The 14,892-nt window shown below is 47.1% G+C and overlaps 2 protein-coding genes across 2 annotated transcripts in view; one reads left to right on the top strand and one right to left on the bottom strand.

Moving 5' to 3' along the window:
- The window catches only part of GDPGP1 (GDP-D-glucose phosphorylase 1), a 54,870-nt gene extending 52,144 nt beyond the window's left edge, over window positions 1–2,726 (bottom strand). Inside the window, exon 1 of the mRNA XM_086958986.1 lies at window positions 2,555–2,726. The gene's annotated coding sequence lies outside the window, so the exon portion shown is untranslated. The remainder of the gene's footprint in view (window positions 1–2,554) is intronic.
- Window positions 2,727–2,850: 124 nt separating this feature from the next.
- Window positions 2,851–14,892, top strand: part of CIB1 (calcium and integrin binding 1) — a 123,085-nt gene continuing 111,043 nt past the window's right edge. Inside the window, exon 1 of the mRNA XM_086958160.1 lies at window positions 2,851–3,097. Coding sequence (XP_086814286.1) covers window positions 2,909–3,097 — 189 coding nt within the window. The 5' untranslated portion in view covers window positions 2,851–2,908. The remainder of the gene's footprint in view (window positions 3,098–14,892) is intronic.

The raw sequence follows: 14,892 nt of genomic DNA, 5'->3' as shown, positions 1-14,892 counted from the left end.
AATGCACTGCAGAGATCTGTGACTAGAGATCCACAGAACTGAATCCTGGTTGGTGCACTGGAGAATAAATGACTTGTGTATTTTTAGCGCCACGGGGTTCCAGTCTGTGAGAGAAAGCACTGTGAATATGCAAGTCATTATTTTAAAATAGCATTACATGCACTATAAGACAGGATGCTACAAAATGCGCAAAAGGGTTTAAGATAAAAAAAGTGCTTCCAAAAAAAAGGAGTAATACCCAGATTGTAAGTTGTGCACTTTTCTTTGTAGCTGTCCTTTAAAAGCACACATTTCACAGCTCAGCTGGTAACTCCTTTGCAATACCACTCAAAATGAATACATCTGTGTCATCAGGAAACTTCAAGCGATTCCACCAATTTAAGGCAATACTGGCTTCCAAGCACCCTTTACATTTGCAGATTGACTAGGTGCGCACATTTACATTTCGTTCAGGCAAGCAGGCACCCTGGAATGAAGGCTTATTCTGCTGTATGCCCCTCCCTCAGTTTCACAGCACAGGAGACTCCCTGCCTTATGCTTCAGTTCAAGCATTTCAATTGTCGAAATAAACCGTCCCGGGACGGTTGCCTTTTTACAAAGCAGAAGGGGTACTGTTTACTTAAATTTGAAAAGTATGGGTGCATTGTGGCCCTGCAATCCTGCCCACTTCGACCAATGATTCTAACATGGTTAAGTGCCATGATAGAATGGTAAATTGTCACAACACACGCAACTGTGGTCACCTTGGTATGGATTTTCATTATATCCCAACAGATCTCTCCATTGCTCTCTCCCTCCTACCATGCCACCTCAGGACTACAACTATACACAAAACCTAAGATTGGACAACCCAATGCAGTAACCAGCTGAGCAGACTATATCATATAAAATACCATAAAGAGACCTCCAGAGCAGTTCAAAGCAACCAGCATACTGAAAAACAAACTGTGGGTCTGTCTCTCACACTTCATCATCCAATACACTGCTCCATAATGCGGGGACCGCACCACATAGAAACACTTCTCATACAGGATCAAAACAAAGACAACATCCTTCCAACCGCACACCCTCCATGATGTAGTGTTCACCCATGTAGGCAAGGGCTTCAGCGCCCCAGACGACAAAAGTGCTATATAATACAATAGAAAACTCAATACAAGAGTGCAACCCCAGTGGTCACTACCCATCCTTGGTGTAGCGAGTCACCAGGCCACTGTGTAGGGGCCTGTGCCCTAGATGTAGATGCTCACGTCACGCTCTGGCCAGAGGTTATAAATAAAAGGGTCGCAGAACTCACGGGGTCTCCCACCCATACTAGTGACACTGTGTGAATGTATGATTGCTGGCAACTTGCCAGGCCTGGTCCTCATGTACAGTCGGGGCACACTCCGTACAATTTACCATCGGGGGCCCTGGCACACTTCATACAATTCAAATTTGATAAACATAAAAACATTCAAATACAAGGAGTGATTAGTGAAGTTACTTTCTCCCGAGTCCTATTTTTAAGAAGCGCAATAGAACTTTTTAGACTCTTCCCTCCTAGGCTCACCCTAAGCCTCCTTTTACTACTATGATCTCCCTAATCCCTTTCTAGAGACTCTTCCCTCCTCCATCATGCTTTTACTCATCCCAAACCTCATCTTACTACTACGATGTCCCAAATAACACTTTCTATATTCTTCCTTCTTCTGTCCCTCCATTATCCTAAGCAATCCAACTAACAGGCTTGCAATTCCACAGCTCAAAAAAACTCATATTCCCCTATACTAATCCACCACTAATTGTTTTTTAGGTTCGGAGTAGCGCCCGAATAGCCGAAAAGTGCTACAACGACTCATCAGGGCACTATATAATAAATTACAATTAATAAAGGAAAACGCTCGGTTTCAAGAACCAAAACATAAACGTCCCACGTTGTTCCTCAAGCATTTCAATGACTTGTTTCGGAAGCACAATAGTTACTACGGCTTCTTGTGCTTCAGGCAGACTGAAAACATAAATATTAAAAGTATGTATTGAAATAAAATGTGGAGAGCAAGTCTAGACAGGATTTTTGTATTTAATGCGATTTTATATAGCGCGAACTTTACCCGAAGGTGTCAGAGCGGTTTATATAAGAACCAGTTGCAAACCATAAGGATTTAGGATTACATGCGTTACATAAAAGATACAAACAAGTCACACAAGGAAGAGATACAAACAGAAAGAAAAATTGCAAATGTACAAATAGTAAAGTCACTCAAGGAAGAGATACGAATGGATATACTCTAAGAGTCACATAGGAATGGTAGAGTACAAAGGTCTACTGCATATACTAGTGATTAGAGTTATCTCTATATACATAAGGAAGGGATACGAATGGATATACTCTAAAAGTCACATAGGAGTGGTAGAGAGTACTAAGGTCTTCTGCATATACTAGTGATTAAAGTTATTTCTATATACATAAGGAAGGGAAACGAATGGATATACTCAAAGAGTCACATGGGAATGGTAGAGAGTACAAAGATCTACTGCATATACTAGTGATTAGAGTTAAGAGATTACGCACCAGCAGCACCGTCCCCGTTCACGTCTTCTGAGATGAATCAGGTTAGCCAAAGCAAGGAACAAGTAAAGTCAAGCCATTCAACAAAGTCAGGGAACCCAGTAGTCTGTCATTGACCAAAAGCGAATTCTTTCATAGATACCGGCTCAGCATTGCAACAAGTGACATCTGGCATGCGATCCCCTAGCGAATCAAAAAACACTTTACTATGTGCGACACCCACTAGCCAATGATAGCGAGGAATTAGTTAGCCAATCTAGAAGCAAGAGTTCTCCCGCGTCCAATCCCAGGTTATCACGCATTCCAACCACTGCAACGCTGTTCTCTCTCGTTTTACTGAAGGGTGAAGTCTCACCGATGTGTACCTTTCTGCTTGGTGACGTCATATGCGGAAGTTCGAGTTTGTCTAGTTTAGTTGTTAGGAGAGTCGGTGACGTTGTTTTAGGCGTAAGTTTTCGGCTAAAGTTTAAGAGGAGGCTGTCTGCTTTTCTGAAAATGGGAGGCTCGGCTAGTCTCCTGTCCAAGGAGTTACTCTCAGAGTACCAGGTACAGTATTGGGAAAATTACTCAGGTTAAATGTAATCTATTCGCGCATGAAAGTGATACCCTTTCACATCACTTTTTTTTAAAGTATGTAGGTCATTTTGTTTACGTGTGACTTATTGCAACTGTTTTGAAGTTAAGCTGTAACTTTTTGCATGCCACTTGTTACCACCGCTTCTCTGATGATTATTCTATGCACGTAAGAATGAAACGCTGAATTAATATAAACAAAATACGAACTTTGGCTGCTCTTAGTTTGCCATACAATGGACTTTAGATACTGCGATATGGTATTTTCCATATCTGCTTGTCAAATGTTTATCATAAATGCTTAACGTGTCTGCTGCTGAGCACTGCATCTAACCCCAAAGTCACACGTTTGAATTCCAGCAAGACAGCACAGGGAGTTTTAGGCCTGGTCTGCTAGATTACGCAGTCCTTGATATACTTCAGCTGCCACAGGAACACGAGAAGTGCAGTGTGTACTAGCCAAGTCTTCTGCAAATGCGTTGCAGGACAATGAACCAGTATCTTGAAGGGCTGTTATCTTAATTACAATCAGCAACAAAATGTCCGGTTACTTACCAGTAAATCTCATAATCCTAAATCCCTAGTCCGCCTCACAGTCCATACTTTTGAGGTGAACTTCACCTCAACCAGGAGAAAAAACAGGAAGTTTTGGGGTAAACCCCACCTTCGTAGGGTAGTAAAAATACCCCTTTTACCCACATCAATTCCCGATCATACCAAGCCACATGAAGACCAGCTGTCAGGGTGGTTATGGTGAGTTGTAATGACTGTGACGTAGCATTAGAAACCAGGGAACAAGTCCTAAAAAAAGAAGTGGGGGGACGCTGTCACCGGAATTGACGTCACGGCAGGAAGTGACGTCACGAAAGGTGGCTTGAACCATCTGGCTCATTGCCTCCCCTCGCTCACCCCTTAGATGCGATTGCATCTGAGAAGCCAGCGCGTGAACAGCGTGCTGTGAGCTTCGATCTCGTCCCAGAGAGGCCAAAGAGTGAAGTACAGCTGTTTGGCAGGTGGGACGGCGTCCACCCAGTAAAATAAGTGGGGGGACGCCGTCCACCCGCATGGTACCCCGACTCGAGCCCTGTTAGAAACCTTGTGGCCTTGATTGATTCCTCCAAAAAGTGACAAAGAAATATTCAGACATTCTATAACTCTCACATCTCTGGAGATACATTCCCACTGCTCTCTTGACAGCCAACAAATGAAAAAAGCTCTTCTTCCCTGGCAAAGAACACAGGAATCAAAACCTGTTGCTCTCTGTGCATCTTGGATGCCACCTTTAGTAGGAAAGCCAGATTATGATTTAACAGTAGTCCATCTTGAGGGGGACTAGGGATTTAGGATTATGTGATTTACTGATAAGTAAACATGGTGAAAGTAGACTCAGTCCACCCAGCCCCAAATGATGACTGTAACATGTATGATAAGTGTCATCCTTTCATTAACTAAAAAGTCCAAAACAAACATAATAAAAGCTTAGTCGAGTGCGGGCCAGCATTTATGACTATCTCTCCACAGCGTCTCTGTGTCAGTTACTTGATATCAAACGCCATGTAGAAAGGAGGCGTGTTTAAATAAACACTGTATACGTGACGTATAAGGTAACCGCCATCTTGGAGTGGTGAAAAAAAGGGGGAAACAAGTCTAAGCTATTACATTTAAAAAACTGGTAATGATTCCAGATTTGAATTCAATTTTGATCCATCTCAAGAGGGAATAGTAACCCAATGGATGTCTAAATACGAATGTATCTTTTCACATCGCGAATGCAGCCAATCGACATAACGTGATTGTCACGTTTAGACATATATGTATCCTGTGTGTGTACTAAAATAGACAGGTTGAAATGGTAGTTTAAAACTGCATCAGAGGCTGCAGTGACAGACTTAGTTAGACATCTTTTATGGTACTACTTTAGTGGATGGCACAAGTGCTGCAGCCCACTGTTATCCTTTAATTTACAGGCCCTGAATACAGGTAGCACCATATATATATAAAGGACCTTTAAGTAAATTAACTGTGTCAAGCATGAGTAGGCAAATTTGACCATGTTTAAGGGTGACAGCACAAGCACTTTACCGCTGATTGGCAGGGCGAAACTGCACAGTCATAATACCAACAAAACAGGTTCAGCAGGGTGGTAAAGGCAAAATGTTTGGGTGAATACCATGCCAAAGGTGGTCAGGTCTAACTGTTTGTTGTAGAACTCCCGGCAGGGCAATGAGAATAATTTGCAATGTAGCACCACATTTTGCGTCAGAGTTGACTAAATTATGCTGAAATAAACCGCACATTTTGTGGCTTGATGCAGTACAACTTGTGTTAGTATTACACGTTTATTTTGACCTTTTTAATCATGTTCAGAATATCTGGACAAAAGTTTTATCGTTAAGTATCAGGCTAACGCCTACACAGAGCAATCCCCAACTGAAAGATGAGCAGTTAACCTTTGCAATTGGCCTCCGTTGTGCAGCAAAACGCACAGCAGTGCTTTTGGTATCTTTTGATTTCTTTGAGTTAGAAACAACATTTTTTGTTAAAATCTACAAATTATTCTGCAAGTGAGAGATTATTTGGTAAGTGTAGCAAATCAATAATCACTCGTAAGATACCAAAATGCATTATTCCAGTGGCTCTCGTGCCAAGATCTTATTCTGGTAAATAGTTCAGTGAGTTACGCACCTACTGTGAACCTCTGCATGTAAGCAGTGAAGCATATGTTTGTATCCTTGCAGGGCTAATTTGCCATTTCAATATTCTAATGTAAGTAACATGGGCACCATTAAGTTGCTTATGAATTAACACCTATAATTCATAATAAATCTTGCCCATTCTATCAGACAAAACCCCAAGCTCGGTGGAATCCCCCTTGATTGTGGGAGGGTTTTTTATTATCTTGGATTTACTCTCACTGAGGACCTGGATTGGGGTTGTCACATTGAAAAACACAGGTTAAAACTAATACAGCACACTGGGGCGCTATTTACAATTCAACTAGGCTCCCAATATTGCCCAATCACGCCTGTCATTCAGATTGACAAATCGCAGTCCATGGGAGCCTCCCTTTAAGGGGCTGAGTTATGATGATATATGGAAATGACAAAACTATTAGTCTCTGAAAATAATTTTTTGTGACAACTACTGGGACTCCCTCCCAGCACTCTGCTACTCTCAATTAGGCTAGACGTGGGACTTAAGCCAATTACAGAGGGGGAGGAGATCAGGTCCATTCTTTATTTGTGACTAATTTGGGCTTCACCTGCGTTACACTCCTACCGAAAAGCCTTAAGGAAGTGCTAGGCATCCTCGGATCAGGAAGAATCCCCTGGATTACATATGTCAAAGATATTTTACAACGGGTGGGGTGTGGTACTCTGTGGTCTGAGCTGGGGGTTGCCCCTGTTTAGCAAAACATTGCAAAAAAGGAATATTGGGAGTACAAAATGGGACAAACACTGGTACTCCCTTACCATGGCATTTTGACTAACAATCAATCAATCACTGCATTTATAAAGCGCGCTACATACCCGTGAGGGTCTCAAGGCGCTGGGGGGGTGAGGGGGCGCCGCTACTAATCGAAGAGCCAGGTCTTGAGGAGTCTTCTGAAGGCCAGCAGGTCCTGCGTCTGTCGTAGGCTGGTGGGGAGAGCGTTCCAGGTCTTGGCGGCAAGGTAGGAGAAGGATCTGCCGCGCGGCAGTGGTCTTCCGGATACGAGGAACTGTGGCGAGGGCAAGGTTGGCTGAGCGGAGGTTTCGGATGGAGGTGTGGAAGCTGAGACGGTTATTGAGGTATGTGGGTCCGGCGTTGTGTAGGGCTTTGTGTGCGTGGATGAGGAGTTTGAAGGTGATCCTCTTGTTGAGGATGAGCCAGTGCAGGCCTCACAGGTGGGGTGTGATGTGGCTGCGTCGGGGGATGTCGAGGATCAGTCGTGCCGAGGCGTTCTGGATTCGTTGGAGTCGTCTCAGGAGCTTGGTTGTTGTTCCTGAGTAGAAGGTGTTCCCGTAGTCGAGTCTGCTGGTGATGAGGGCCTGGGTGACGGTTTTCCTCGTGTCGGAAGGGATCCATTTGAAGATCCGGTGGAGCATGAGGACCTCTGTCTTGTCTGAGTTCAGCTTCAGTCTGCTGTCCTTCATCCAGTCGGCTACGACCTTCATTCCTCTGTGGAGGTTGGCATTGGCGGTGTGGGATCTTCGGTGAGGGATATGATCAGCCGGGTGTCGTCGACGTAGGAGATGATGTTGAGGTTATGTTGTCATGCGATGTGGGCGAGCGGTGCCATGTAGATATTGAACAGCGTAGAGCTGAGGGAGGATCCCTGTGGGACGCCGCAGATGATCTTGGTGGGTTTCGAGCGGAAGGGTGGGAGACGGACGCTCTGGGTTCTGCCGGAGAGGAAGGATGTGGTCCTTGCCAGGGCCTTCTCTTGAATTCCGGCGTCATGGAGGCGCGCTGATAGGGTGCGGTGACAGACTGTGTCAAAGGCTGCTTATAGGTCCGGGAGGATGAGAGCGGCTGTTTCTCCTTTGTCCATCAGGATCAGGTGAATCTGCAGTTCCGGCAGGCGAAGGGTCCTTGGGTGCGCTTCGGGGTGGCTCGGTAGCAGGGGTGGTCTCGTTCGGTGTTGAGTGCGTGGAGGGTGCTGGAGTCGTAGTGCAGTCTGGCGTTGCGGGGGGGGCGGAGCCCAGGGGTTCTGGCGCTGGGCGCGGACCGGGCGCAGATGGGCTTGCTTTTGGCGCACCTTCGGCGCACCAGGTGCGTGGCCTCCATAAGAGGTGAAGTGGGAGGGAGGGGCAGCTGGGAGGCGGGAGCGGGGAGGCCAATGCCAATGGGTGGGCAGGGGTACAGAAGGAAAAGGGGGTGGGGCCACTGGGTGCAGCGGCGGGGGGGCACAGAGGGGCTGGGGCACACAAGGAGCGCCACAAAACTAAAAATACAGGAGCAACAACAATGTGCAGTGAGGGAAGGAATACAATGAACAGTGAGGGGAAAATGAATACAAAACCCGGGGCACACCAGCGGCGAACCCTCTGCAGCACTCTGGTCCCAGAGGAGTCGAGTGGTGTGGGGAGTGACCTGGGGTCAGGTCACGCTCACCTTTGCTGCGCGACCTCCATAAGAGGCCAAGTGGGAGGGAGGGGCAGCTGGGAGGCGGGAGCGGGGAAGGCCAATGGGCGGGCAGGGGTACAGAAGGAAAAGGGGGACGGGCCACGGGGGAGCAGCGGAGGGAAGCGGGGAGCGGGAAAGGCACAGAGGGGCAGGGGCGCACAAGGAGCGCCAAGAAACCAAAAATAAGCAAGAAATAAAAAATACAGGAGCAACAACAATGTGCAGTGAGGGAAGGAATACAATGAACAGTGAGGAGAAAAGGAATACAAAACCCGGGGCACACCAGGGGCGAACCCTCGGCAGCACTCGGGTCCCAGAGGAGTCGAGCGGCGTGACCTGGGGTCAGGTTACGCTCACCTGCGCCGTGTGACTTTCGTAAGAGGCCAAGTGGGATGGAGGGGCAGGCGGGAGTGGGGAGGCCATTGGGCGGGCAGTGGTACAGAAGGAAAAAGGGGCGGGCCGCAGGGGAGCAGCGGGGGAGGCACAGAGGGGCAGGGGCGCACAACGAGCGCCAAGAAACCAAAAATAAGCAATAAATAAAAAATACAGGAGCAACAACAATGTGCGGTGAGGGAAGGACCGACAACATCAGGATGTCACTGGATAGGGGGGGATCAGTGATCTTAGTGCTGTTAGATTTATCCGCTGCCTTCGACACGGTATCACATGAACTTCTCCTCGAAAGACTGAGTGATGTGGGGGTAGGAGGAACGGCCCTATCATGGCTGCAAAGCTTTCTTTCTGGCCGAACTCAAGGTGTCAGACTGGGCTCTCATTCTTCACCATCAAGAGTGCTAACTAAGGGAGTGCCACAGGGCTCGTGCCTTAGCCCCACGCTTTTTAACATTTATGTGGCCCCCTTAGCAAATCTGATAAGATCCTTCGGATTCACTCCGGTGTCATACGCTGATGACACCCAGCTTTTGTTTCCCTTTCAAACTCTCACACCAGCAATTCAGTCATCATTTGCTGACGGGATGAGAGCAGTAGCACATTGGATGGCTCAAAATTTTCTTCAATGCAATGTGTCCAAAACCGAGGTCATGCTGTTTGGAGGGGCGACTCTACTATGGTACCCAGAATGGTGGCCCCTGGAGCTAGGCCCTGTTCCCAACCCCAAACCAATAGCAAAAAACCTAGGCGTCAAACTAGACCAGGCGCTCCTGCTCAAGGAGCACACCACTCAAGTGGCAGGTGCTTGCCTCCATGTGGTGGGGCTTTTGCGACGCGTCTTTCCATTTCTGCCAGATAATCATAGAAAAACTCTCATCCAAACCCTTATAATAAGCAGAATGGACTACTGCAACGGACTATATTTATCGGCAAATGAAGAACAGCTAGATAAACTTCAGGTTGTCCAAAATACGGCAGCTAGACTGGCCGTCAATGCTCCTCCCAGAACGCCTTCCCGCCCTTTACTTCGCCAACTTCACTGGCTTCCAGTAAAGCAGCGCATCAAATTTAAAATCTGTAACATGATACACAGATGCCTGTTTGGTACTAGCCCCAAATATCTAAAAGAAAAATTTGTACCATACACCCCTGGACGTACACTACGTTCTAGCAACCATCTACTGCTACAGGTCCCAAAGATAAGAAGAGCCAGACAGGGAGGTCGAGCCCTGTCTTACAAAGGACCTATCCTCTGGAACTCCCTACCCACCGAACTGAAACAGATCAAGAATCTAGAACCATTTAGGAAAAAACTGAAAACTTACCTCTTTACCTTGCCATAAAATCTATTTAATCTCTCCCCTTCAGCTTCAATTCATACAGTAAACTGTCTAAATGCAAGCAACAGCGCAGAGATATCCCTTCGGGAATTGACTCAGGCGCATTACAAGCAAATAAATAAATAAATAAGGAATACAATGAACAGTGAGGAGAAAAGGAATACAAAACCCGGGGCACACCAGCGGCGAACCCTCGGCAGCACTCGGGTCCCAGAGGAGTCAAGCGGCGTGGGGAGTGACCTGGGGTCGGATCATGCTCACTTGTGCCGCGCGACCTCCATAAGAGGCCAAGTGGGAGGGAGGGGCAGCTGGGAGGCGGGAGCGGGGAGGCCACAGGGCGGGCAGGGGTACAGACTGAAAAAGGGGGCGGGCCGCTGGGGAGCAGCGGCGGGAAGCGGGGAGCAGGGGGGGCACAGAGGGGCAGGGGCGCGCACAAGGAGCGCCAAGAAACCAAAAATAAACAATAAATAAAAAATACAGGAGCAACAACAATGTGCAGTGAGGGAAGGAATACATTTATTTATTTATTTTTTCAGTTTATAAAGCGCGACAGCTACCCAGGTAGGGTTTCCCGGCGCTAACGGAGACAAGAGCCACAGACCAATGAATCGTGGGTTATTGGTTAAACAACCAGGTTTTAACTGCTTTTCGGAAGTGGCCGTAGCAGCTTTCGGCGCGAATGGCCAACGGGAGGGAGTTCCAGAGCCTAGGACCCAAAAAGGCGAAGGACCTCCCGCCCATTCTTGCGAGTCTGACCTTGGGCACACAGAAAAGTTCTTGGGTGGACGACCGCAGTGTGCGTATTGGGGAGTATGTCTTAACCAGTGATTTCAAATATTTTGGAGCCATGCCTGCTTTAATTTTATACATATAGCTTAGAGCTTTGAACTTCGCCCGGCTCTCCACTCTGAGCCAATGAAGTTCCCTAAGAAGTCCTGAAATAGGTTAGTTTCTTTTGCAGCCGCAAAGTAATCGCACCGCGGCGTTCTGGACCATTTGGAGGCGCCTGGTGATTGCCTTGGTAGCCCCCAGGTAGACTACATTGCTGTAATCCAACCGGGAGGTCACCAAAGGGTTGACCACCGACCTCTGGGTATCGGCAGGCAGCATCCACAAAAGCTTCCTCTGCATTGTAAGCCCCTGATCTATGGTCACCCCCAGGTTGCGGACGTGTGTAGATGCAGGTGGAATGGGGCCCATTACAGTCGGCCAATGCTTGGAGCACCACAGATCATGCTTGTTCCCAAGGACGAGAATCTCCGTTTTCCCCCCATTTAACTTGAGCAAATTTTGGTTCATCCATGTGGCTATTTCATTAAGTCCCGACTGAAGGAGGGAGGTGGGTGACCGATCCGATTGTGAAAGGGAAAAGACAATCTACGAATCGTCCGCGTAAGTAAACAGCGTGAGCCCTGCATGCTCCGCGATATAGGCCAGCGGGGTAACATATAGATTAAAAAGTAGAGGGCTAAGGATTGAACCCTGGGGCACTCCAAAGGGGGAGGCATGGATCTTAGATGTCGAGTACTGGGAAAAGATTTGGAAGGTCCTATCGGCCAGGAAAGATTCCAGCCATTTCAGGGCTTTGCCACCAATGCCTAGGGTGCCCAATGCTCTGAGTAAGATGGCGTGGGAGATGGTATCAAAGGCCGCACTGAGATCTAATAGAATCAGTGCGGCAGTGTCCCCTCTGTCGAGCATGAGGCTAAGATTCTCCGTGACTCCCAAAAGTGTAGTCTCCGTTGAGAATCCTGGGCGAAATCCCGACTGGGAATAATGTAACAGATTGTTTGTTGAAACGAACTGGGCTAAATGCTGGTAGATGTGTTGTTCCATTACCTTGGAAAATACAGGTAGTAATGAAATCGGCCTAAAGTTAGCAGGGATTTTAGGATCTGCCATAGGTTTCTTCAACAAAGGAGAAACCATGGCGTGTTTCCAACACGCAGGAACACAAGCCAGATGTGGTGAGACATTGAGCGTAGAGCAAATCCTGGCGAGCTGAGGCTCATCCAGAAGTTTGAGGACAGAAACAGGGAGAGGGTCATTAGGTGAGCCTGATTTGATCTTAGCCAGATGTGCTGATAGAGCAGACAGATTAAGGTCTGGCCATTCGTCCAGGGGGGTATATGTGACCGGCGGGATACTCATGGGGCTAGGGCTGACAGCTTTCATCTGGGACGTATTTCCCTTGTTCTGCTCAGATATGTCTTGGTAAATTTTCTCGATCTTTGTAGTGAAAAACTGGACCAGTACTTCACACTGGGTACTGTCCAGGGGCGGTGGTCCCGCCACTGTGCCAGATCCAGCTAGGTCCTTGACTAGCCCGAAAAGCACTTTGGATTTGTTTACAGCGTTGTTTATGGTTTTGGCGACGTAGGTGGCTCTGGCTTGGCCGCACGCTTTATGGTAGCGCTTCAGTTCCATTTTGTAGGTCTGCTCTGCTGTGGGAGAGTAGTCCTTTCTCCATATTCTTTCTAATTTTTTGCAGTACGATTTATCAGTTTTTAGTTGTTCATTACACCACAGTGCCGGTGGTTTGTGAGTGACTAATTTTTTGTGGATTGGTGACAGGTAGCTGTTGATGGCTTCAGTAAGCCAGGAATTTGTACTAGCTGCTACTGTATCAACGTTGTCCCTTTTAGTGTGATCATCTAATAGGTGGGAGTTAAGGTGCTGTTTGAGGACAGCCACGTCTAGCTTTTTCCAGTCCCTCCTAACGGTAGCCTTAGCATATTTCTGCTGGACTGAAATGTCCCTGAGGGATAGGTTGAAACAGATCAACGAGTGATCTGACCAGTGAATTGGAAGTGCTGGGTGGCATTGTATATGGACCAAGTTTGAAAAAATAGGGTCTAGCAAATGGCCCCCTTTATGTGTGGGACCGTGATTGTGTAGTACCGTATTCAAGACTGCAAGATCAGAAATTAAGTTTGTGCTCACGCTGCACGTAGGGTTATCCAAATGGATGTTAAGGTCACCTAAAACTATAACATTTCTAGAGTGTAGTAATGCGGTAGCTACATAATCTGATAGCTGTGGGGCCCAAGTGTTCGCTGGGCCAGGAGGGCGATAGACTAACAGGCCTGATAGGGTGTACTTGGGATGAAATGCAAGCTTGAAGTAGGTTGCCTCGCAGTCTTTGAGGTTTGCAGGTTCAAGCAAGCATTGCACATTGCTCTTGATTACTATCGCAATGCCTCCTCCCATTCTGTCAGCCCTGTCTTGTCTGAGAATGGTGTAGTTCGCTGGCAGTGCTTCGGCAATATCCGGCCCTGAGCTGTCATGCAGGCATGTTTCAGTAAGAAACAGCGCATCGGGTAGTTCGTCCACGAGGAGATCGAAAATCTCACGCTTATGTTTAGCTAGGGAACTGCAATTAAGGCTGTAAAATGTGAACACAGTGTCACATAAAGGTCTAATGCGGGGCGCGCAGCTTCCACAAGGGTGTGCTGCGTCCAGACCAAACGAGCAATTTCTGCATGCCCTAGGGATCTTGTCACTCAGATAGAAGACGGTGCAGTCCGACTTCCTGGATGGTCTGAGGGACTCCAGTTGGGCCCTCGAATAATTAGTCCTATGGCCACAATTTCGAGCAGGGGAACTGGCCCTTGGTCTTGTGTGGGCGCGGACGGGCACAGACAGGCTCGCCTTTGGCGCGCCGCCGGCGTGCCCGCTGCGCGGTCGAGTGATGATAGTCATTTATACCTAATGAGGGCAGGAGCTCTCAACAACTAGACCGCCCCTCGAGTTCCTCCAACATGTCCGCTTGCCCCGCTAACTCCCTGTGTGTCCCGCGGCAGCACCTAGTCGGCTGCAGGGACCAGGGTTCGAGTACAGGGGGTCGCGGAATGCAAATCAGCAAATGTAAAAACAGGTCAGTGCCAAGAAGTGAAAAGGTTTTTAAAATGGTTAGCAATGAAATATTTGTCCCGGCTTCTGCCTCGGGACCATAAGCAAAATGCAATATTTTAAAAAGGCTTTACAGTGCAATAATAGTCCCGGCTTCCGCCTCAGGACAATGAAAATGTGCTCTGGAGTCAACCCACTGGACAATGAACAGTGAGGAGAAAAGGAATACAAAACCCGGGGCACACCAGCGGCGAACCCTCGGCAGCACTCGTATCCCAGAGGAGTCGAGCGGCGTGGGGAGTGACCTGGGGTTTCTGCAGTTCAAAGATGCATGCTTTTTGAAACAATTCTTAGATGAAATTTAGCCCTCTCTGGCCATGAAACAGTACTTGCAGATTATATATAGTACACTACAGATTGCCTCTTTTACTGGCAAATTGGTCAGTAAGCAGGATTCTGCTAGATACGCCTTTGTTATTTGCGGAGTGTATAGGGAGACAGAAAAGCATGTCTTATTTTTTTTGCCTGTTGTATGTTAAGAGTAGGAAGAAGTGGATAATTCCTACTTGTAGCATCTTAGGTGAACATAGAACTGCCCTTTGCATTTTAAAGACTGATGCTAGACAAGGTCTGATCTATGCTGTAACACGCCTTTTGATAGCCATGTGGAGGATTAGGGAAAGAGTGCATCTTTAGAGGGCTATCATGATTATGTAGTAGCTATGTTGTAGTTCCTCCAACAGTGTTTTCCGAGGGAGGGGACACAGTTGTATCTAATTGTCATTGAGAAAATATATTTTCGCAATTGGGATGTTATTTGTTTTATGAAGTTGGATTTTAATCAATGTATTTGGTAATTATGTTACTGAATTATTATACTTAAAGTGGTTGCGTATAAACTGTTTTACTCTCAGTCTTACTTTTATGGCATATTGCTGAAATAAAGTATAAATAAAGTAAAATTATGTGACTACTGTGAACATCTGCATGTAAGCAGTGAAGCATATGTTTGTATCCTTGCAGGACTAAAGTAGCATTTCATTATTCTAATGTAAGTAGCATGGCCACCATTAA

The sequence above is a fragment of the Lissotriton vulgaris genome, chromosome 2_1 (assembly GCF_964263255.1).
Source record: "Lissotriton vulgaris chromosome 2_1, aLisVul1.2, whole genome shotgun sequence".
In the NCBI taxonomy this organism is placed as follows: Eukaryota; Metazoa; Chordata; class Amphibia; order Caudata; family Salamandridae; genus Lissotriton; species Lissotriton vulgaris.
Note: the sequence above shows the minus strand (reverse complement) of the source record. Positions and strands in the feature narration are given on the sequence as shown.